At 38.0% G+C, this 25,948-nt stretch overlaps 1 protein-coding gene across 2 annotated transcripts in view; it reads left to right on the top strand.

Annotated features, from left to right (window-relative positions):
* Positions 1 to 25,948, top strand: part of fibcd1b (fibrinogen C domain containing 1b) — a 106,955-nt gene that overhangs the window by 42,646 nt on the left and 38,361 nt on the right. For both annotated transcript variants that reach the window (XM_055153686.1, XM_020921898.1), the window contains 2 exons: positions 3,676 to 3,812; positions 19,037 to 19,133. In XM_055153686.1, the coding sequence (XP_055009661.1) occupies positions 3,676 to 3,812; positions 19,037 to 19,133 (234 nt within the window). The remainder of the gene's footprint in view (positions 1 to 3,675; positions 3,813 to 19,036; positions 19,134 to 25,948) is intronic.

Genomic DNA, 25,948 nt, shown 5'->3' with positions numbered 1-25,948 from the left:
CAAGGTTTGTGTGTTAAACATGAATAAAACAAACCACAACTCTAGGTTTGTTTTTGATGAGGAAACATAATAACATAGATGATAAAATAGCATAATATGGGCCCTTTAAGATTATGAGCCAGGAATTTTTCGTTGTCTCGTTGTCATTTCTCGTTATGTACTTCTCTTTTTCTGGTCTGGTTTAATGAGCTTATTGCAGCCGTTGCTAAACATTTCTGTGAGGATATGTACACTGTGCAAACAAAAACAACAAAACCACAATAATATTCAGACAGTTAGACAGAGATAAACTCAAGCAGGACGCACAATGTCTAATGTAATGTTTTAAAATGATGAAATGGTGGGTAGGAACATAGTGGAGCTGATTTGGACTAAGGCTGTCGGTGAAGTGCGGTCAGGGCAAGAATTATCATCTGACAACTGACAACAGAACACTTGCTGTAAATAATGCTTGGGACATTTTGACACATTCGCTGGACAGACTGTATGCCTAATTTGTTAGCCCTATCCTCTGCTTGTAAATACATAATCTATTTTGACTGTAGCAGGAATCCATTGTCCACTGGAACTGGACTTACTAAAATTGATATATAAACAATATATTTATCTCAAAAATATCAGAAATAAGACAACATTGAACCTTTCTTGAATAATTTTAGAATGGTTGTATTCAGAACTACTATAAGAATATATGGTAAAATCAGACTATTATTCATTTATTATGTAAATGACATTATTTTGAATAATCATTGCTAAATGCTGTAAATACTGGTGATTACAGAAACTCATAAATCTACAAAGGAAGTAAGAGGGCAGAGCTTAGAGCAGAGAGTAGAGTAGAGAGTAGAGTTTTTTGTCTTTGGTGGTTACATCTTCCATGGTTTGAGCCAAAACATAAACAAAACAGAGATAAATGGATGACAAATCATGCTATAATTTATATATATATATGTATCTCAAATACTGTACCTAGTATAGGTTTTCTAATCCAAGTTTAGGTAAAATGTAAATATATGTACACATGATGATGATGATAATACTATCATTATTATTTGATACTGACATATAGTGCATATCAATGTACTATAGTCATATTTCTACTGTAAATGTAATGGGTCTTCCTTTACATGTACAGTGTAAATATGACTATGACTATTATAGCAAAGGTGCTAAATTCCATCTGTTCTTGTTAGACAGGTAACACAGAAAACAATTACATACCATTACAAAAAAGCTAATATAGTTCAGTTAAAAGTGCGACTTGGTTTTGGATTAACCAAGATGGGTACTATTAAAACCTCAAGAATATCTGAAACTTTATACTAGGAAAAGTCTGAGTTCCTTTTATGGTCTACCATCTATTTATATTCAGGGCTCTGACCCGCAGAAGTCTGGCATACATAATCTATGACATTGTCCTCCACACAGAAGCTCCTTAGCAGCTTCCTGGGAATAGCTTTGGTCTCCCTTGTGCAGCAGTGGTTCCTCAGTCACAGACAAGGGCACTAGTGTTCTTCAGCCTGTCTATCCGCTCCCATGGTCCAGCCTTCTCTAGTCACTAGTGTCTCATATATATCCATCTAAGAATGATTCATTTTAACTAGCTGCTGTTTGATGACTCAAGCTTTGACCTTCAAATAAATGCCATATCCTTAGTGTAATTGACTTCATATCATATATTTCATATTTCATTTCATTTATACAAGCAGCCATTTTATTTTCTAACAGTACATACACGGGTCATACACTTCATGTGGGTCTATTTCACGTTTTTATTTATTTGTTTATTTGTTTATGTATTTATTAGAATCTCCATTAGCTGCGCTGAGGGCCAGCCAATCATCCTTGGGTTCTGTAATTAAAAAGCACTTTAGAGTTTTAATTTCATACAGACATGTCTTTAAAACTATATAAATAATATAGTATAATTTAATAAAACAGTCTGAATTAATTTACATCATACAAAAATAATTAACTTAATTATGTTTTTATCAAAGTAAATTGTAGATTTTCTTTTCTCTATGTGCAGCATTTTGGAAACATGAATCTTGTTTATGGGATGTGCTATTAAATGGATTGGATTGGACACTACATGGGTCAAATGCAGAGGACAAATTTCCCTATGGGACAACAAAGTGTATCTTATCCTTACCTTAAATCCTCAGAACATAATTTTTCACGTGTTTTTTCACATGTTGTTTCTGCTCTGATTGTTGTAATCTCTGTCTCACCTTGATTTATTTCTTTTCTATCCACCCTTTGTCCGCACACCACCCAGTCCTTGTATTCTGTCTTTGTTCTTGTTCGCTCCGTGCTGCACTTATTCTCTTTTGTCCTGTGTCATCCATCACCCCTCCCTTTTCCAATCCATCTCATCATCTGTTCTTTTCTTTCTAAGGCCTTTCTATTTCTCCTAATTGCTTCTCCTTCTTTGCAGCTCTATTTTTCTGCTTAAACCTGTTCAGTACTCCAAATGTTTACTTGGACCAATATCCCATAACCTCTCCTCTACCTGTGCTAGATTTCACTCTCTGCTTAGGAACAACAGCTAGTGTTTGTTTTCATTTACAGTAACAGAAAAGTAAAACATCTTTATCAAAATGCTTGGACAAAGTAGAGACCTTTTAAAAGTTTGTAGTGAAATACATTCTAATTTCCAGAATGGAGGCAGTGAAATGGAACATAATGTGATAATGTCAGCAGACACCTTTACTAGTATAAAATGGTTGTTTATGCTTTTTCTACTAAGACTTAAAAGCATTAGCATATAGATCTCATGCCAGTTAATGATTGAAAATATATTATGGACTTTTACTCCTAGTCACCTCCATTCCATATACACTACCAGTCAAAAGTTCTCTCAAGAAGTCACTGTCTTTTTCTTTAAGTGTGCTAGACTTTATATACATGATCCACAATGAAAGATATATGGAATTATGTAGCACAAATTGTTAAATAACTTGCTTTAACAGCTCTCCCTACCCTAGGCCTTCTCTTAATGATCTTTGTAATAAAGTTACCTGATATAGTTTTCACTTCACAAGTGTGCTGCCTCGGGGTCTAGAAATTAAAAAGTCTAAACCAGAGTTTAAACTAAGGGTAAAGGTTATCCTAATTTAAAAAAATCTAAAACACATTTTGAGTTATTTTGAGTTTATTTTTTGTGTGCTACATTCTATATGTGCCATTCAAAGTTCTGATGCATTCATTGAGAACCTATTGTCCAAATAATCATGGGAATAAAGAAGTTTTTTTTTATTTAAAAGTGTGTCCAAACATTTGACTGGTAGTATAGATAACATTTTAAAGTTTATTTTTTGTTTGTTTTTTTTTACTCATAATTTGAAAGAATGGATACATTAGTTATGGTTCATGGTTCATCCTTCTCATACTTAAGTGGGGTTGTTTATTCTTTATTTCAACAAACCTCAAGAACAGGCACTTTGAAGTACACTAATGATCCCAGAAAGAGAAAGAGAAAAAGTTCAATATTTGTATAAGGGCAAAACTTTTCCTCCTAATTTTAAATAATCTTCCCAGTATTAACCACCAAAACATGTCCACCATACAGACTGCATGAAAACCCTTTAAACCCTTTTTACAGCTCATGTTGTGCTTTATACCCACGGTGGGAGCTCATTTATTCAGTGTCTGCCGGATTTTGCCTGTCCCTAGGCTCGCGTCCCCGTGACTGTGGTGACCTGTACGCCAGCGGTCAGAGAGAGGACGGCATCTACTCTGTGTTCCCCCTGCACCACCCCACTGGCTTCCAGGTCTACTGCGATATGACCACTGACGGAGGGGGCTGGACGGTGAGTCAGAGCACATACACACAGCAAAATGCATTCATGGCGCTTTGTATTTTTTATGGACTAAAAATACTGGACATAGAATTACACATTGTTCTCTTCAATGGATGCTTTTCTTTAGTGTTCTTGAGCACTGTAGATGTATAAATCAGCTGGAGAAGTACAAACACACAGAGCACTGTCCACTTACATCTCATTGGCCCATCTCACGTACAGTTCAAGTGCTCAAATCTGGACTCCAACCAAGGATATTTTTAGTTCAAGGTTTGAATTGACAATGGTTTCTGGATGATAGCTGAAACATTTGGATTTCAAAAACATTGTCCAGATGAGCGACTACGTTGCTATCATTCAAGAGAAAAAGTGCAATCTATTTAGACACAAGCCCCTTGAATCACACAATGCCAAAACTAATTATTTAGCATTATGACAAATCATGTGAAGGTGTGAACAAGTGCAAGGATGAGAAAAAACAAAACAATAAAACCCAATTTAAAAGAAGAAAACAAAACAAATACAAGATATTCAGTCAGATTTGTCACAGGGCTGAGCATTGATATTGGAATAATGCCTTTCTGCATAAATTGATAAAATTCCAACTTAGATTTTTCAGTATAAATAAATTTGCCATTTATCAAATTGTTTTGAGTACAGATGGTGCACAGCTGACCTGCTTATTGGCTGTTTGTAAATGTTGCATTAATGTCTTTGTAAAATAATTTTATTTAAAAAGATATTGAAGCAGGATTTCAAAGTGGTTTTGTCTGCGTGTTTTTCCCTTGATCAAACATCTGTCACTTGTCTGGCCTCTCTAAAGTAAACAGTGTTGTTTAAGTAGAGCCGGCAGACTGAAGCAGGGCGTCTGTGGGGAATGAGAGACAGCGAGGTGAACAAACACTGACACGATGCTGTTTGAAGTTATATTTGGAAATGTGCTTGAGTATTTTACTGTGTGCACACGTCTCACTTGTTACAGCCGTTTAGGTCTCTTTGTTGTGCAGCTATAGTTGTGGTCCTGAGGGAAAGCAAAGCAGCTCTTAATACAGAGCTGAGGGCCTTGTATTGTAACACATGAAAGAGCATCACATTTATACAGGCATCCATCAAAACCACTCATTTTACAGGTTGTGACATGTTTTAGTGAGACATCACACAGCTGATTGGGAGATCGTTTGGTCCTAAAGGATAGCAGGCTGCAGGAGCATTTGAGACAAATTGTCCCAGTTCCTGTTGGTATTGAATCTGTTTTGCTGCAGATTTGGCATGAGGGGGTGAGTCTGTCTTGTTGACAACTTTTTGACAGATATTTTTAAATGTGGACGTTCCCAGATATTCTTTCTTTTTTCAAAGTGTAAAAATCTTCCTGAGGTGTGAAAATGTTCTGATATTTTCGGAAAGAATCATCTTCAAACTTGCAAAAACCCACAACAGACTTTCTGGACACATCCAGAAGGCAACAAAAGAAAAAAAGAGTTTATGCTTTGCTGTAGTGAGTATACAGTACCTTTATTTATCCTTTGTGATTTTAACACAATCACATACAGTATGTAACAAAGTAAAAACACGTTTTTTAACCACTAATTCACTAAATTCACTAGAAACCAATATCAGTATATCAATGTACCAATGTATTTCCCTAATGAAGTATTGACACAAAGTCTGCATCACTTCTGCGCCACTTTAACTCAATCTCTTGAAAGGTACAGCAAAGATTTCTATTTTTTGCTTTGGTAAATCTGTGAGGAACAGCAACAAGTGGACTAGGTACGGTCAAGACCTTCCATAGCTCAAAAGGCAAGAGTGGCTGAGTGACAATGTGCTAAGAGCTACGTGATGGACCAGCTCTTGGGAGCAGAGTGATACTGTGTGTATTCAAACTTTAAGCTTAAACTAGTGTAGGCTTCCTGCAGGATGGTAAAAAGAGATTATGGTTTACAGAACATTATCACATTATGCTGGAATACTATTGCAAGATGATCTAAAAACTAATGATGAGAAATCTTTAAGAAGTTAATTCCTGAACGATGGTGTTCCAAATAAACTTAACATTATTTGTCGACTTTGTAATGACTCTGTTTCTGTGTGCATATATGTGTGTTTCTTTTTTTCCTCCCTTGTAACACGTAATCCCCTCCTCTTGTTCACCTATGGATATGCTCTCAAACACCACTCACAGACTGATGTGATAGTGATCCTTCCTGGGGTGTTGATCCGATCGTGAACACCCCTGAGCCTCATTATGAGATCAGCCACGCTCTATCCAACAAGGGCAGGTAGCAAGACAGGAAACTAGTCAGCGAGCTGAGTAGCTTACTGTCTGTCTTAAATAAAGAATAAGCCATATGCCAGCCTCTCATTAGCATACTGTGACACTGTGCTGCTCCTTACTGCAGATGCACTGGGAGATGAAGAGCTGCATGGGGAGAGGGAGACGAGACACACTGCAGAGAAAAGTGGTACCATGTGTTGGTCTTGATTCAGAGATGGCCCCTTGATAAAACCCTGGCAGTAGAAAGGAGATTTAATAACTGCTGTGCTTGTCTTTTGTAAAGTGATGGCAACAGAAAACGGCCTCTCATTTAGTTGTCAATCAGCTATGACAGCAATGACCTTTAAAAGACTGTTCCAAGTTCTGTGAAAGAAAAATATACAGGTGACCTCATTTTCAGACCTTTGACACTACTTGCAAAACAGTGATGTTAGATCAGTCAATATTTGCAATACTTGATGTAATTTGTTGACATTTTAGTTTATCTGCACACACACGCACACACGCACACAGGCACACACGCACACACGCACACATATATATATATATCAGTATTGGATCAGTATTACTTGGTATTGGACCGTTTGAGGAGGGCTTGTCAGTGTTTTTCTATGACTAAATTATGTTATACTGATAAAGACTTTACTTACTTCTGCAGCTACCTTAGACAATGTGGGTTGCATAGAAAATATTGACAACATAAATTGAGCTTGGCAGAAACTGTCTTAATCGCCAGAGGTGCTAGCAATGAGCTTGAAAACAAGAAGGAAGCCAGTCTCCTGGGACTGAATGACTAATAGTAAAACTGCCCATGTCTGTTTTCAAAGACTTGGCCCAGATAATGAAAATAATACTCTTCAGTAAACAATGACTCCCAAGTAAGCCACCAGGAAATGTCTTCAGAATGAGAAAGTCTATTCATATTTCAGAGTTATTTTCTGTTATTTGGAGGGAAAGTATTGCTCTCTCATCTCCATTCATGCACATAACTAGCTCAATTTTAGGGAGATTTTCACTGGAATTTAGTGTAAAAGCCTGATTGTATTTGTTATTTATTTTGAGTCTATGTATTGGTCATAATTTGCAGTATACTAGTATATAGAGCCCTATCTCATAATCTGCTTTTATATGTGCCTTTGAGAATGCTCTTAAATGCCATATATTTTGCATTATGCTGGTAAGCTTTCCTTGAACACCTTGTCCTTGGTCTTTCACTTAGATTTACAACAGAGGCAAACCATAGTTTTAAATATGGATGTTTTTGGACCCAATACCAGTAAAGGGGCTTTGAAGGTGCCAATAGCCGATATAACAGCCAATATATATTTAGTGATGTAAAAATTCACTGTAAATCTTGAGCTGATTCTAAAATTTAGATTGTGGATTGTAGATTGTATTTGATTTTAAATTGGGTTTATTTAGGCAATAATTACTGTTATTTTGCCTCTTTACCTTCATATTTAAAGACAGTAGGTAGGCCTAATAGCATTTTTGCATGGCATTCTAGCCAGTAAACCAGTAAGTAAGTAAACTACCGCTAGTATCCTTTAGCGATTACCGTAAATGTGTATGCGCCGCGGTAATTAATTATATGCATAAATGCCGATCATTCACACCTCTATTCACAGTTCATTTACATACCAGTGCAGGTCCAATAACATGTATACAGCCACTATAGTCACTTTACAGTAGGCCAATGTAAGAAAAAACTGGCTGTGTATGTGTATGTGTATGTGTATGTGTAGCGCTAAACAATGAGAAAGAAAGCAAAGTAGCTTCAAAACTGACACATTTGCAACCTCTCATACAGGCTCCTCTCAGATCACAAGTCTTCACAAATAAGTGTCCTTTTAATCCTGACTCAAAACAATCATTCATAAAAAGAATATAATCTAGTATGTTGACAGCAGCTGTGTGTGTCCTCTGTCTGTGGGACAGGCCTCTCTTCTCCACACTCATACTTTGATAAAAACAAGCAGTAACATTTATTTATAGTTAATATCTTAGATCAGACTTAAGAGCAGTTAAAGCACTTCAGTGTTGCACACTGGTGTAAACAAGTGCACGTGAGTCACATGGCTCTGCTGGTGAATTCAGGGGCAGTATGGCATCACAAAAACTGACAAATTACTCCACAGATAAATATTGATACGGCCCCACATTTCTGTCTGTAAATTGGATTAAATGGACATAATATATGCCCATGTGGACTATCGTCTAGATTGCCGATATGTCTCCAAGTGCCCATATCAGCCTATAATATCAGTCAACTGATATATCAGCCAGGCCCTACTTCAAATTAGTTGGGATGCATTCTATGTATCTATGTTTCTTGGCTAGAAAGAGCTGGCCTCCATCAACTTACTTACATCAAGTATCATGCCCTGGTGAGTAACAGTAAAGGTCCTATATTACTCAAAATTTACTCTTGTGAGCTTTAAACCATGTTATAATGGTGTTACCTCATTGAAAACATATCAGGAATTGTGTTTTGTTTCATTCGCACATGTTTGAGTAATCTTTTATTATTAGTCTGTGAAGCAGTAGTGTTCAATAGAGATCGGCTACTCCAGTCCTACAATCATCCATACAAGTCTAGTGAAGATATATAGAGTTTAAAAACACAGTGGGCACTTTCTGTATTACCACATGACATCACAAGGTGGAAAAGAGTGTTTTTTGTTTGAGAGCAGAACTCATCCTAAATATGATAAATGATCACATTTTTAAATAGCACTTTTCCACCTTCAAGGTTCTCAAAGCGCTTTACATCAAGGAACCACTCACCCATTTACACACCACTGCACACAGGACAAGTGTTACTGGGGGCAAGTGGTAAGTGTCTTGCTCAAGGACACAACAACAACATTCATCTGTAGTGGCTGGAATCGCACTGCCAACCTGTGAGTCCACACAACCAATGATGTTAATGTCGAGAGCAAAATTCAAACTGCCAACCTTCAGATCAGTGGACACACACTGTACCAACTGAGCTACTGTAAATATGCAGGGCTTGTGTGTTATGTGTGAACAAAACACAGCTACAGGTATATTTTTCATGAGGAAACAACATTATTAAAAAAAATAGCATGATACATACCCTTTTAAGGATACTCAAATAATTAGGGGCATAATGTGTTACAATAATGTTACATAAATCTTTGATGATCTTTGATTCCAGTGATAGTGGGCAGCTATTCCTCTTATTCTAACCAGTTCACCACTACCCCCAACCATCTACCATGCACTTCTACCATATGGGCCACCAACTGTAGCACATATGGTCCACATCACATCACATCCGCACACACACACGCACGCACACACACATACATACACACCCCCCACACACACACACACATACACATACACACACACACAAGCATGCAGTCACATGTTCATATGTTGAGACCATGCGAGACACTCACTGAAATAAGTACACACGCCAGTCCCTCCACTCATCCAAGTCCTTTGGGCCTCTGCGCTACCTGCTCCAGCATAGAGACATACTTCAAATGCCATTTAAATAAAGGCCCAGGACTCTAATGTAATGTTGTATTTTATTACTATTTTATTTGTTAAAAGGACTGAACTAAAAATGACCATTCTATCAATAATGAATGAGCAGAGATACAGAGAGCACCGTGTGGGTCTGCTGCATTATCAAATGGAGCTTTTATCAGGAGCGCTGTGATCGTTCTCAAATATCCAATTCAGAACTGAAATGTAAAAGTTTCAACTGAATGTAGGATTGTGTGCATGTTGTATCAGTCCTCTAGAAGGTTAGAGTGCCTTCTAAGCATATCAGAGTGTACTTTATAGGCTTTTCCCTACAGCTGTCTAGCTCACGGGCCTCTTAATATTTCATTTCTGTTAGTTTATTGGTTTGGAAAAAAAACAGAAATGTTTGTGTGGTTGTCTTTTATAAACTTTTGGCTAAAGCTAACTTTAGTAAAATATATAGCATGTGAGTTTCTTTCTGATGTCCTTTTGGTGTTTGAGTGAGAGTTTAATCAAAAGTTTATTGTTTTTGCTTTCACCTTTTGAGGTACAGCAAAGGTATAAATTTGGTGCTTTATTAAGCGTGAGGTGACAGTGTGTGGAGCCGCTAAGGGAGATTGTGTCCTCCTCACATTATGACCGTGTGTGTGAGACATGCCCTTTAGGAAATTAGTGCCATTAGTGACAGGAACAGTGCGCGAATAGAACAAGCTAAGCATACACCCCATTGTCACTTTTCGTTTGATGCACAGTAATTGGACTTTGAGCAATACACTAAGGACGATCTTTATGTTATTAATTGTCTTATTGCTATGAATGAAAGCTTGATTTATACTTTCTTTTCAGGAAGGAAAAAGGTTATAATATGTTGAAGATAGACTTTTCTCCTTTTCACCCCAAAAAAAATCATTCCCAGCAAGATGCTGTAGGTGAATAGGAAAAAATCTTAAATTTAGAGATATCAATTTGAATTTTTTCCTGTAGATTACTCACAGAAATGTAAGAAAAAAATGTCTCTCAACTGGCCTGGGGAAGCCTTGGGGTCCCCCCGGAGGAGCCGGAGGAAGTGTCTGGGGTGAAGGAAGTCTGGTAGTCCCTGCTTAGACTTCTGCCCCCATGACCCAGCCCTGGATAAGTGGAAGAAAATAAATGGATGGAATGTGTAAGAAAAAAATGTATTACCAGTTTTAAGTTTCATATCATGTAATATTTTCTTTTTATCTTCTTTTATATTTTATCTGTAAAAACAGAAGCATGAAAAAGAACCAAGTTCATATTATAATATATATATATATATATATATATATATATATATATATATATATATATATATATATATATATATATATATATATATATGTATATATATATATATATTTTTTTTTAATTATTTATTTATTTATTTTCTTACTGATTCTCAAAAAGGAGTGCGAAGAAGAAAGAAGAAGAAGTTATTTAATTCCCAAAATTGCAAATGCTTTGTTTAAGCTCCTTTGCATATTACATATTAGATACTAAAATATACAGAGGGGATTTTGGATATCTATTTTGTATTTCAGTAAACAAGATCTGACAGAAAATGTGCCTAAATATCTAATTTAGTTAAAACTTGAATAAACCAGACTTGGAATTAGATATTAAAATTTCAATGTCAAATTTTGGTGCATATATGTGCTACTTTAACGGTTGTCGCTGGAGAATGGATGATTCTGGTGTTTTCACATGGAAGCTTCTGTATACTGAGAGACCAACCTGACCAAAAAACAAAAAAAACAAAAAAAGAGTTTTGCCTGTAGTGTCTTACCTTAATTAAATAATGGAGAGAGTGTACAGTAGTCCTTGAGTTATTTGGCAAAATAAACTCAATTAAAATCTATCTTAATCTACCCTTTTTATTTGGTATCTTTTCTCAAACCACCTCAGATCAGTTGAATTTACAAAACTGGGCTGTGACACAAGAACTTTCTTTCAATGAACATATTTAGTTTATTATTGTGCAATATTTGTATAGAATGCACGGTCACTTAAGAAAAGCAAGACTGAAAATATTTCTTCATGATATTCATTTGTATCGTACATAACCTATCCATATGGAACATGTAAAACCTTTTGTAATCTCACATATACAAGCAGAAAACGTGACAGAATTACATAGTGTTAGGTATCTGTTCTTTTCCCTATCAGTTCACATTTGCTGCTCCACGTTATGAGCACATCTGTCTTTCTGATAGGATTATAAAACATTTGCCAACAGATGTTTGTGCTCCTCTTTGAAGCTAACACTTGTGCGCACTGCATTGGATTTATGAGAGCTTTCATCAGACAGTGTTGCATTTGTCACCATATCATCAATATTCCTAACTATGTAATCAAATTGCTAGCGATCCTTGGCTGCTGTGTTTTGATCTGTCTTATACAGAAAGCAGGTGTGTGGTGGAGCGTTGGTGGCTTTGTTTTATCACCAGTGGCTCTGAAAGTTTCACGCTTAAGATGACTTTCAAAGAGGAATCTCTAAGGGACTTTACTGTAATGAGCCTAAATCATGCTTTATCAGGTCCAAACTGGGGATAAAGCAGGGCTGACACAAACTGTGCATTACTTTGAAACATGGGCTAAACCAACATCAAAGAATGGCAACATCAAGATTAAGAAGACATAAGCAGCACCACCACGATTAAACCCAAACTGGCTTCAGAATCATTCATTTATCATATATATCACTCCTGAGATAATAGTTCAGTCCATATCCCATTTTGGTATATAAATTGAAGTAATAATATGATTTTCTTACCAATATTGGCCCAAAACACCTTACAAAACTGAACTTGTAGTTTTTCAAAGTTATTCTGTAATGGCTTTATATGATACATATGTTACAAAATACATTTGAATAATTGTTTCCCATACACATGTTTAAAGGAAATAAATAATATATTCAGTCTCTGTCCTGGTAATTGTTAATATTGGGTATTGGCAGATAATTAAAGCCATAGTATCAACATAGGAATCGGAGCGTAAAAACTGGAACATGCATACTTAACCTGAATCACTATTTATATCCATGTTTTGGGATTTGAATTGTGTCCAAAAGAACTGACCAAAAGACTGAAATAAGAACTGACAAATGAATGCAAAAATCACTGAACATTTGCACAGATCTAAAATACAGGGTTTGCACATTGTATGCAGAATAAGACACATTTTGTTGTTTGTGGACAAAATTATTGCACGTCATAAATCACAGTCTTTGCTATTTGATAATTGTGTCCATTCAAATTGTGATTTCAATTTGATTGCAATTAATTTTGCATCCCTAATTTGAACATTAAAAAAATACTCCATCAGACACCAGGGCCACATTTCACCAAAGTTCAAGAACCACTTGCAGCGTGTCCTTGCCTATTTGTCTCTGCAGTATTAAATTTCTGATTATTTTTGACTGCGTACTGATGCGTTAATTCCTCTCTGAAGATGTTCCCAATTATGTTCACTTAGAGCGGTATAGAGCAGTTGCACCCATGACATCTGCTGCCAGCACATAAACATAGTGTGTTCACAGCGAGGACATGCCAACAGCTAACAAGTTATTGGCACATCTCCTGTTTTCCACACAGCCTCATGCCAAATTGTAAATCTTCTCCAAATCAGCTTCAAAGTGCCTGTGACGCTACTCCTGCTATGCCTTTCCCCCTGTGTTCTGGTCTGGTCCATGTGTGTGCACTGTTGACAGAAAGCCTGCTGAAGAGCTTAAGGCGGCGTGTTAAGTAGCCTTCATCTACTGCTGAGATTACAGGCAGTTTAATGCGATGGTGCCTTTTAGCATGTGTTGCAAGAGCTAGCCATTAGAGATCAGACTGTTAAGCAACTTGGCTGTCATTGTGAAGCTGCCCCTGTAATTCCTGAAATTGGTTTATGTGTATTACTCTAGAAGTAACCTGGATTCACCTGGAGGTAGTTGAGGATAGATGCTGTAAGTACAGTGGAAGGCGGCAAGGCCAGGACTGCTTTGATTGTCGAGGGGAAAACACAACAACCCTTTATCTGTCAATAGTAAATCCATCGTGCGGCTGCTAACACAAGCAAAAGTTGCCCTGTATTCCTCAAAGGATTTTATCTGCACTGCGTCTCGCTGTTGTAAAAAAGTCTGGACTCTGGCTATATTGGACTCAACAATGCAGAGTGTAAATGTTTTTGAAGGCATTTTGACAACACTGAATTACTGCCAAAAATGAAGAGTGTATGTGTTGTGTTTTGAACAAATAAATACAGCTATTTTTGAAATACAGCTAGTTTGTGGTGTTATCATTTGCGTAAATCATAAACGTGGTATTCTTGGCAAAAATAAGAAGCAGTCAGATAGCTGGAACTGTCCTTGGAACTGCCAAATCTAGAGACAAAAACCTCAACACTATCCATGGGTTTCAGAGTGATAAAACATGAGCTGTTGACAATAGGGATGAGTATAGTTAAGAATTTGTCAGTATTGTCTCTTATTGATATTATCTGTTCTGGTCTTTTAAATACCATAAATATACAAATATAATAAACAGTAATTCACAATGGGCTCATTCAATTCCATGCATTTAGACATGCATGATATGTTTCCATATTTTTCCTGTTCCCTGTTATGATTTTGTTTTATTGGTACCCATCACCCATAGTTTTATATTTTTTTGAATGGTCAAAAGAAATCAAACTAGAATCTATACACTGGAAGGAAAACTGCATAAACTGATAATAAATAATAAATTACATATGGCTAGTATACCTGTCCAATTAAGTCTGTGCGTTAATACATTAACACGTTAGACATGCTAACAAACTTAATGGCATGAAAAGGTGTGAACCCCCCAGATTATATTGTTCTAGCTGAGCTACTTTTGTACCTTCAGTATAACCCCAGCAGCAATGTGCAATGCCTTCACTCCTTTCCATCTCCATGTCTCCAGAGTAAAACACATACACTCTTTTTAGATAAGCTTCTACATGACAAGATGTTGCCCCAAAAAACATGCAACATATGTGTGAAAATCCATTTGCAAAAACAAGTCAGCTGATGCATGAGTATATGTCCCATAAAGCCTTAGGGTGCTAGTTGAAGGCAGTAGAATAGCAATAACAAATGACTAGTGCAATAGAGACTCATATGGCCCTTATACTCACCTGCTCCCTATGAAAGTGAATCATAGCACATAGCATAAAGCTAAAAGTGTACTTCTGTTCAAAAATCTGTATAAGGGTGCAGGACATCACTTTGCAAATCAACAAAACATAATGTGACATGTGTGAACTTTGACATCACTGCTAGGATATGCCTTGTCAGATTGCATTATATCTTAATAGTGGCATTTGTCCACAAAAACAGAGGGTGGCATGATTTTTGAAATTATTGAGGAGTCTCTAAAATCCACCACAGACATAGCTCCAGCACTTCTGATGCTCCTTCTGCGTACTTGTAGGCTTAGAAATGTAGCCTATAAGCAAATAATGAGAGGGGTCTGGGGGTCTTTTACTTCGGCTGCATTTTTGATAGAATTATTGAGAATAAGAGCCCTAATATAGACGCATTAAATGATTGGTGAAATTTCTTTAGAGCTGAAAATAATGGAACCTTCCTTTTCCTATAAATATATTTAAGTTAATAACATATATGATAGAGGCATATGTGGTATAATATCACATAATATGACTTAATATGACTACATTCATTTTTATTAATGAATTTTAGTGTTGTTGATTCACTCAGACTCTGTTAAACACAAATTTAGGTTTCTAATTCAAAACCTCATGCAAAAATGTATTTATTAATGATCAACAAACATCAATTTCACCCAACAAAACTGCAAAGACAATTTCACATTCTAGCAGTTCCTTCTGATGCTCTGGGTCTGTAAATATTTCCTGCTTTAGTGGTAAATCTCTGACGGGATCCTGAGAGAAGTGGGTTGTTTAGGCTTTGTGGAGCATGTTGAACAGCTTGTATAAAGAATTAATTACCTGGGAGCTGTAAAAGTAACAAACATTGAAATACAGAGAAAGTGTTGGTGAAGTGGGAGGACGACATGAAATTTAAGTCCAAATAAATCAAAATAAATGTCTTCTCCTGGTTCACAGCACAGATGCCGGCTTTCTTTCTGTAATATTTGATGACAATTTTACCTTATGAGCCACAGTGAAGTTTTATGAGTGAGTTTGATCTGTGTCAAGCAGTACACAACACAGTGGAGTAAATAATGTAGGTCTCCGTGGTGATTGTGTGAATATACAATACATATTTAATCCCTCGCATCACACTGGATTGCAGAATTATCTGACAAGTGGATGACAATGGATGTGTTTTTAAGTAATGTTATTACTTGATCTTAGCTGACTGCAGTGCATGTTCTTTTTTGTAGACCTACACACAAATCAAATTTTGACAACATAGAAGTGCTGTTGCTCCCCATGTTGTCAGACAGTTCACCACTGCTTCTTCCATGTTGTACTGACAAAGGCTGAGCAGGAATAGCTCACAAGAGCACTGGCTTTAGAAGTGCTCTGGCCCAGACATCGGAGAGGTTTGCTTCAGTTTAGTGACTTTTTAAGCAGGAAAGGAAGAAGGTTTTTTTTAAGGCCATTAAAAACTGCTAGAATAAATATGGGAACCCCCTTGTGTTAGGCATTTTCTTGTTGGTGATTCCAGATATCTAAAAAATAATTGGTTCATCGATCAAAAAAGCTATTTCTTTGCCCTGCCTGTACAGAAAACTATGATCCATATGTGAGTCCATTTATATAAACATATCAAACCTGGTAATGTTAGTCTATGGACTGCTGGCGGTACCAGCAAATGAGGCCTTTACCAATCAAACTGTCTGTGTCACCTCTTACTGTCCATGGTCAGCATCAGCACAAACAAAGTCACACAGACAGGGCCTCTACACATGTCCTGGAAAATCCTTTCTTAGGCTGCATGGCCACAGGGCAGACACTACATCAAACTTGTGCTGTCAAGGTCAGGAACTGTCAAACTGCACTCTGCTGTTTGGGTCTGTGACCGGTCACAGCCACTGCCAGGGAAGGGCAGTGCTCTTATTGATTAAAAAGAAGTCCAGAAATGACAAAATGCTAAGCCTTTGTGGATCTCTAATTTGATTGAAAAGAATATTTGTGTAAAAATAACCTAAAATTGAATATGTATCGCTTGAATCTTCTGCTGCTACCTTTGCCTCACCTTTCAAGTCATTCATACAGTACATGTATTTGTCCTCTTGCCATTTCAGCAATGTGTCCCAAGTTCTCATTTGACTTCTTACTGATCCACATTCTCCCTCATATTACATTGCTGGTATCTCAGCGTTCACATTCCTGAATGTAAACGTTCAGTAATTCATTGTGCCTTAATCATTTGCAGCTTTCTTTGTTCAGTTGCTGTTGCCAAGTTTAGAATATAATGTGTGTTTATTTTAATTTTTTTTCATTGTAGTATTTTTATGGAACTAGCAGAGCATGGCCTTAAATTCAAAGACATGTGAAGTGCATGTCACTTTAAATACAGTGTTTAGCAGCAATTTTTCTCTTGGTTGAGTAGCCTGCTGAAGCCTGTATGCTCAACTCATATGTGACAGAGGACCTGTGCCTCACGCTACTCGTCTGTCCTCCTCTTTGCACCTGCTGCACACTATGTGATGGAAGCTCCTCAGAGTACTGGCAGATTAGCAGTAGCAGTTCACTTCAGATTAGGGTTAACTCTGCTCTGGCCCTCCTCCCTCTGTGGGGCAGCCTGGTGAGAGTGGAGAGCATCTCCCAGATTTAATTGTTGGCTGACCTCAAAGGTCACAGAGTGTGGGAATATAGCACTATGGGAACATACAGCACTAGTGACATTATTTCCCTTGGTTAAGAATGGGCTTTCCTAGATCCAGACTTAACAGTAAACATTTGTTGTAATTATATTTTAGCCTAGTTGTATGTCACTGAAAATGATGGAAACACACTGGCTTTGTGGCCTGTATCTTTAGCATTGCCATATTAGTATAACTATTGCCCCTCCAAACATTCTGTGCGTTTATTAGTCTCACAATTCAAGATTACAAATTGTGTGTTTCATTGTTGATCAGTGTAGAAAGGTTGCTCGGCCAGATGAAAAAACATACATGGCATGTCCCACCCCATGGTTTGTGTCCAGACCATCCTGCATTCAAACAGAGAGTAGAATGGATTGGCTAGACAGGTTCAGCAGTCAAGTAAAGTGAGATTAGGTTGAACTTCAAAGTAAATACTGTAGTGATTTTTAGATAAGGCAGAGTGACAGATAGGACAGTCTGGCAGCATAAGGGGCAAAGCTTGTGAAGGACTCACGGAGTATCTGTTTCAAATCCCCTTTGTTTCATTTTGTACAAGATGCTTTGACCCTAGCATTGTACTGTGTACCATATTGACAATAGGATATCTGTAGCCTTGCACTCTGGCAATTTTATGAGACCATGGCCAATGAAGTCAGTGAGAGCTGACACTGAAAAAGAATTCTTACATTTCTATGAAAAAAATGACAAATTGCTGCAAATGTAATGTTAATTTTAAAGAAAAAGACTGGGAAATATGTGTAGTCTTGACAATAATGTGATCATGATCATGATGCAGGGTTTCGTAATGAGGATGGTTATGGAGCTGAAAATGGTGAATCTGGAGACATTTTGGGGCGGCTTCTCCTAAGAGCCACTATGACAGGTACCATCTGGGCTCTGATGGTGTATTTGGAGATTAAGAATGATGAACAAAACCCTCATTTCCACTATCGAGAGGAGACTTCATATTGCAGGTCCATTTCCTCCTCACAAATATGCTTCTCATTTTGATTCATCTTGAGCTGAGCACATTTAGAGTCAGCATTTTCAGTGGACGACATGTTTTATTGGTGAGAATTAATACAGATCCGTTTGCACATGCAGAAGTATGTATCAAAAATAAATGAGCTTTATGCAAATATTCTCTTTGTTTCTAACACTGAAAGTGTTGTGAGGCCGCTCCCTTAATATCTCCACACATCAGTGCTTTATCGTACTCCCACAATTCCCACGAACAAGGAAAGGCATGCATTTCATCTCTTTGTCTGCATTTAGGATTATTGTATTATGAATATATTCCCCCTTTTTTCTGGGATTTCAATTAAGTATGCAGATTGTGCAATGATTTGATTCAAAGTCAGTCAAGATTTAATGGATTCCTTTTATTAGCTTCCGACAAATTGCCTTTTTAGTGGGGAAGAGTGTTTGCATTATTCATTTGTGAAAGAGCAAGCATTTATGAGTTCATTTAGTTTTGCTGGAGATGAGCACAGCAGCAAACCAGCAGTGGGATTTGGAGAGAGAGATAGTGAGTCATGGGCGAGCGGAGGAGGAAGAGGAGGATGATGATACTTATACAAATGAAGATGATATGACCTTTGACCTCTGTGCTGCATCTGCTGCCTCTCCAGGTGATCCAGCGCAGGGAGGACGGCTCGGTCAACTTCTTCAGAGGATGGGAGTCATACAGGGAAGGTTTTGGAAAGATCACTGGAGAACACTGGCTCGGTAAGTGTTTAACACACATATGCTTTCATCATTGGTGGGTTACATTTTAGTGCCACACTTATTGTGAAAAGAAACATTAGTAGATCTTATGATGGTCACATATTCTCCAAGGATAAAAATGTGGCCACTTTTCTGGTGGAGGATCCGCCACCTGCTTGTCTCCATAGTGATGTTGTTGCTTTGCCTGGAATGTTACATGGTATGAAATTAAACATTGCAAGGCTTTGGGGGCAGGAGTGCTACTTGGATATGCAAAAAATGTGCAGAATTGTTGTTTTGGTGCTCTTCAGTGTAGGGACCAGTCTCAAATACAAAATAGGAAAAAAACTGAGGCACTCAAAAAGTACAAAATAATTAAAAGCCTTTAATACCACAATGCAGATAAAGTTAAAATACGCCAACGTGTTTCAGCCCTTCAGTTTGCCCTGATGATGAACATGTTGGCATATTTTAACTTTATCTGCCATGTGGTATTAAAGGCTTTTAATTATTTTGTACTTTTTGAGTGCCTCAGTTTTTTTCATACTTTGTATATGAAATTAAACATATTCATCTATTCATTAAGGGTGTTCCTGTTGCTTAAAAATACAATGATTCCTTCTGTGAATAGGGGCGACTCTCCACAGATCTGAACTGTAGTGTAGCATTGTGCTGTAACCTGCTCGTATCTCGTGTCTCTCTAGATAGTTTAATGTATAGTGTGGAACATTCTAGACAAAGTATTTTCCTGGAGACATTATGTGGCAGACCCTTCACTAGAAATATTACACAGTACATCTTTAATTGAGCTGATCAAACCTCCTGTCTTAATGGTATGTGATTATAGTATCTATAGATACTCAAAATGAAATATTTGATAGTGTAGTCGTCAATGCTTTCTAGCATTAGCAGGATACAGGCAGTATAATTATACGATGTTTAAGGTTGTGGATATACAGTCATTTCTGATACTCATTGGTTATTACCATCTGAAGGTTTGGTTCCATTCAATTGCTTTGTTTCTTCTTTGAGGAAAGTCAATAAGGGGAAGTCCTTAAAGTAGTCATCACTTATAATTGGTGGTGTAAACACATTTTTGGGCAAGGTGGATAAAATATCTTGCCCAAGGACACAACAACAGCATGCAAAAGTGTAACCATGCAAGATTCAAACAGAAGTCTGATCACTTATGCCATTTTTCCTTCATACATTATATTTGAATGGTCCTCAAGCTTCAAATGAATAATTAAAATAGCCGTTAAAAGGTACATGAGTGTGCTTAATCACAATTCATTTGCAGCTGAACTCTGCCTTTGATTTTTTACCTTTTATGAGAACTGTCATGCTTTTTTCCCTTTCTTGTGTGCCTCACACTGACATAATACACATCTCCTCAGTTTGACAGAAATAAAAGACTGCCAGCAATGTATTCAGCTGTGAAATTATCACCATTCAAAAGCCAAATTTTTCAACCTCGCACAGCCTTTCATTAAATGGACCAAAATACATGCTTTCTCTGGGGTTACGCTTAGGTACAGAAAAAGTCGCTAAAAGATTATTTCATTTATGTGGTTTTCAAAGTGCACAATAGTACAATATATTTGTGTGGTTAGGGGTTCACCGCCTGCTTTTTTCATTACTTGCCTGGAATTACACAGTATGGCATTAAACCTATCAAAGGCAGGTGTTTTATTGCTCAAAAGTCTTTTGAGAAACAGTAACTGGAACATATAAGTCTGATGTACCATGAAATATTCCAACACAATAACATCTGTAACTAATTTATTTGGCTTTATTATTAACGGTGATTATCTGATTACTTGACTTATTTGTTAGGTCCTTTTTCTGTGGTGTAAGAAAACGTTATAAAAAGATGAAAATAGTACACCTTGTTAGTGTTAGTTGTGTTAGAGGATCAATGGTTTTGTTTTTCTGTATGTGTTTATTGTGGTTTATTGTGGTTTCCCTGTAGATCAAAACTTCATAATGTACTGATGAAAGTAAAACTATGAACTGTAGTCAGTGACAGGTCATCTGCCCACCAGCACTGACTCATTGTGTTATCCCTATGCTGTTTATCTTGTCAACCACAAACTGGTATTAATAACATCAGAAACAACACAAGGATGCTCTCTTTTACATTATTTTTCAATTGATGCAATATGACCCCAACTGTAGCTTTTTACAAATGTCTTATATTTATGTGGAGTGAGATGTTGAAACCTAAAATCTCTTTGCCCAGGATCAGACTGGAGTAATTGGAGCTTGAAATCTATTTCTGTGTTGGTGAAGGTGAAGGTCACGGACATGCATTGGTGAAGATAGCATCAGCAAACTCCACCACATGTACATGAACATACAGCTTACAATAAAAACACTTTAAAGTGATACTTCAGTATGGTTGCCTGAAATTGCATCTACCATGTTGCTATACCTAGAAAAGCTAGTGAAATGCCACATGCATTTCCCCCGTTTATGTGAATTAATAGATATGTAGGTCTTTGTGTTGACCTGAGGCCATTACAGAGCATAGCCCCTCTATCTCCCAGCAGAGCGGCGCTGAAACATGGCAAGAATATGGAGAGGGCTGGATTTAACTGAGTGAATGTGAATGAGCCCACTCTCCAAAGCTGCACGCCTCATTCTGTGTGTGCTGTTGTCTCGTCATCCTCATCATCGATTACCCTCAAGGCACAAATGAAAAATGGATTCATGTTCCCTGCAGCTGTATACTCGGCTCCGGTCAGACTAATCTATATTACAAATGCAGGTGCTTGCCTACACACACACACACACACACACACACACACACACACACACACATATATATATATATATATATATATATATATATATATATATATATATATATATATATATATATATATATATATATATATATATATATATATATATATATATATATATATATATATATATATATATATATATATATATATAAAAATGTGTTTTTCACCTTCCACGGTGGTAGGTCTCTCTCACCCTCATTGAGCTCGGGTCCTCTACCAGAGGCCTGGGAGCTTGAGAGTTCTGCGCAGTATCTTTGCTGTTCCCAGTACTGCACTTTTCTGGACTGAGATGTCCATTGTTTTTCCCGGTATCTGTTGAAGCCACTCTTCCAGTTTGGGGGTTACAGCCCCGAGTGCTCCGATCACCACAGGCACCACTGATGCCTTTACTTTCCAGGCTCTCTCCAGCTCTTCCTTGAGCCCCTGGTATTTCTCTAGCTTCTCGTGTTCCTTTTTCCTGATATTACCATCGCTTGGTATTGCGATGTCCACCACCACGGCTCTGCTCTGTTTCTTATCCACCACCACTATGTCTGGTTGGTTCGCCATCACCATTCTGTCAGTCTGTATCTGGAAGTCCCACAGGATCTTGGCTCGGTCATTCTCCACAACCTTTGGAGGTGTTTCCCACCTTGATCCTGGGGTTTCCAGCCCGTACTCTGCACAGATGTTTCTGTACACTATGCCCGCCACTTGGTTATGTCGCTCCATGTATGCTTTCCCTGCCAGCATCTTACACCCTGCAGTTATGTGCTGGACTGTCTCAGGAGCCTCTTTGCACAGTCTACACCGTGGGTCTTGTCTGGTGTGGTAGATCTGGGCCTCTATTGCTCGAGTGCCCAGGGCCTGCTCCTGAGCAGCCAGGATCAGTGCCTCTGTGCTGTCCTTCAGACCAGCCCTCTCAAGCCATTGGTAGGATTTCTTGATATCAGCCACTTCAGTTATGTTCCGGTGGTACGCCCCATGTAGGGGTTTGTCCTGCCATGATGGTCCCTCCAGCACCTCTTCCTCTGGACCCCACTGTCTGAGACATTCTCTGAGCACCTCATCTGCCGGGGCCTTGTCCTTGATGTACTCAAGGAGCTTGGATGTTTCATCCTGGACAGTGGTTCCCACACTCACTAGTCCTCGGCCCCCTTCCTTCCGGCCTGCGTACAGTCTCAGGGTGCTGGATTTGGGATGGAACCCTCCATGCATGGTCAGGAGCTTTCGTGTCTTAACATCTGTGGTCTGTATCTCCTCCTTTGGCCAGCTTACAATCCCTGCAGGGTATCTGATCACTGGCAGGGCGTAGCTGTTGATTGCCTGCACCTTGTTCTTGCCATTGAGCTGGCTTCTAAGGACTTGCCTCACTCTTTGCAGGTATTTGGCCGTAGCCGCTTTCCTTGTTGCCTCTTCAAGGTTGCCATTTGCTTGTGGGATACCAAGGTACTTGTAACTGTCCTCAACGTCTGCTATTGTTCCCTCTGGGGAAAGATATATATGGTATATATATATATATATATATATATATATATATATATATATATACAGTGAGGAAAATAAGTATTTGAACACCCTGCTATTTTGCAAGTTCTCCCAATTAGAAATCATGGAGGCGTCTGAAATTTTCATCATAGGTGCATGTCCACTGTGAGAGACATAATATTAAAAGAAAAATCCAGAAATCAATGTATGATTTTTAAAAAACTATTTATATGTATGATACAGCTGCAAATAAGTATTTGAACACCTGTCTATCAGCTAGAATATTATCCTAAATCAGATGGACCTGTTTGAGGTCGCTGGCTAAATAAAGAGTTTGAGGTCGCTGGCTAAATAAAGACACCTATCCACCTCATACAATCAGTAAGACTCCAACTACTAACATGGCCAAGACCAAAGAGCTATCCAAAGACACCAGAGACAAAATTGTACACCTCCACAAGGCTGGAAAGGGCTACGGGGAAATTGCCAAGCAGCTTGGTGAACAAAGGTCCACTGTTGGAGCAATCATTAGAAAATGGAAGAAGCTAAACATGACTGTCAGTCTCCCTTGGACTGTGGCTCTATGCAAGATCTCACCTCGTGGGGTCTCAGTGATCGTAAGAAAGGTGAGGAATCAACCCAGAACTACACGGGAGGAGCTGGTCAATGACCTGAAAAGAGCTGGGACCACCGTTTCCAAGGTTACTGTTGGTAACACACTAAGACGTCATGGTTTGAAATCATGCATGGCACAGAAGGTTCCCCTGCTTAAGCCAGCACATGTCAAAGCCCGTCTTAAGTTTGCCAATGGCCATTTGGATGATCCAGAGGAGACATGGGAGAAAGTCATGTGGTCAGATGAGGCCAAAATGGAACTTTTTGGTCATAATTCCACTAACCGTGTTTGGAGGAAGAAGAATGATGAGTACCATCCCAAGAACACCATCCCTACTGTGAAGCATGGGGGTGGTAGCATCATGCTTTGGGAGTGTTTTTCTGCACATGAGACAGGGCGACTGCACTGTATTAAGGAGAGAATGACCGGGGCCATGTATTGTGAGATTTTGGGGAACAACCTCCTTCCCTCAGTTAGAGCATTGAAGATGGGTTGAGGCTGGGTCTTCCAACATGACAATGACCCAAAGCACACAGCCAGGATAACCAAGAAGTGGCTCTGTAAGAAGCACATCAAGGTTCTGGCGTGGCCTAGCCAGTCTCCAGACCTAAACCCAATACAATAGAAAATCTTTGGAGGGAGCTCAAACTCCTTGTTTCTCAGCAGCAGCCCAGAATCCTGACTGATCTAGAGAAGATCTGTGTGGAGGAGTGGGCCAAAATCCCTCCTACAGTGTGTGCAAACCTGGTGAAAAACTACAGGAAACATTTGACCTCTGTAATTGCAAACAAAGGCTACTGTACCAAATATTAACATTGATTTTCTCAGGTGTTCAAATACTTAATTGCAGCTGTATCATACAAATAAATAGTTTAAAAAATCATACATTGTGATTTTTGGATTTTTTTTTTTTCAGTCTCTCACATTGGACATGCACCTACGATGAAAATTTCAGACCCCTCCATGATTTCTAAGTGGGAAATCTTGCACAATAGCAGGGTAGATAGATAGTTAGATAAAGGATGTTAAGGATGTCTTAAAGGAATGAAGACTGTTAATTGTATTATTAATAATTGTTTTGTTAATTATTAAATTTAAATGTAAAAAAAAAACAATCTTTGTAATCATCATGAATGGGTACCAAAAACTCTAAAAATAGCCTGAAGAGGTGACTGCTGCTGTGACTTGGTGCTTTTAATTTTAATTAAAGCTTACATCAGAATTAATTTAATTTTCTTTTCTTTTAAATTTGGCTATTGCACATACAGATGCTTTTATTTGCACCTCATGATGTATCACATATGATGAAAGCTAGTGTTACATCGTAATATTGCAAAGAGTTAGTGCAGCTTTTAGCACAACCACAGAGTTAAGTATTGTGGATAGCAGCCTCTCTATGCTTCCCCTCAAGTTGAAAATGCCACATGCTGCCTCTCATTTCTTATCTTTGCTGGCTAATAAGCATGTTGACACAGTGACCAGAAAAAAAGGAGTAAAACGAAGCCCGCTGTGCGTATCTCTGACAAAAACCAACATACTGCTGAATAATCTCTCCCAAAGGGGCCCATAATAAGAGTATAAAAGTAGGCCAAGGCAATTCTACTGTCACCATCAAATCTATTAGACACCTGGGTGGCAGGGCTGACGGGATGTGTCTGTATGTAATGTAGGTTATCAAACGGTTTAATGCTGTCCCAAAGAAGCTAACCCACTTTTCCAGATGGCCCATTACATTTCTACACGTCGTCTTGTATTGAAAAAGCAAAAAGCATTCATTTTGATGTAAATGAGTGTCATGTTGAGTTCAAGGCTTTGACTTGGACAGCTGCTATTCTTGAAAAAAACGAGAACAGTTAGTCTGAACTAAGGTGCAATGTCACCTTGAAGTTCTTTAAGTTACTTTATTCATATTTTCTTTTACATAACAATGTCGGTATGTGTAG

This window comes from Boleophthalmus pectinirostris, unplaced genomic scaffold, assembly GCF_026225935.1.
Source record: "Boleophthalmus pectinirostris isolate CB_2022bp ecotype Guang Dong unplaced genomic scaffold, ASM2622593v1 HiC_scaffold_18, whole genome shotgun sequence".
In the NCBI taxonomy this organism is placed as follows: Eukaryota; Metazoa; Chordata; class Actinopteri; order Gobiiformes; family Gobiidae; genus Boleophthalmus; species Boleophthalmus pectinirostris.
This window is presented reverse-complemented; position numbering and strand designations above follow the sequence as displayed.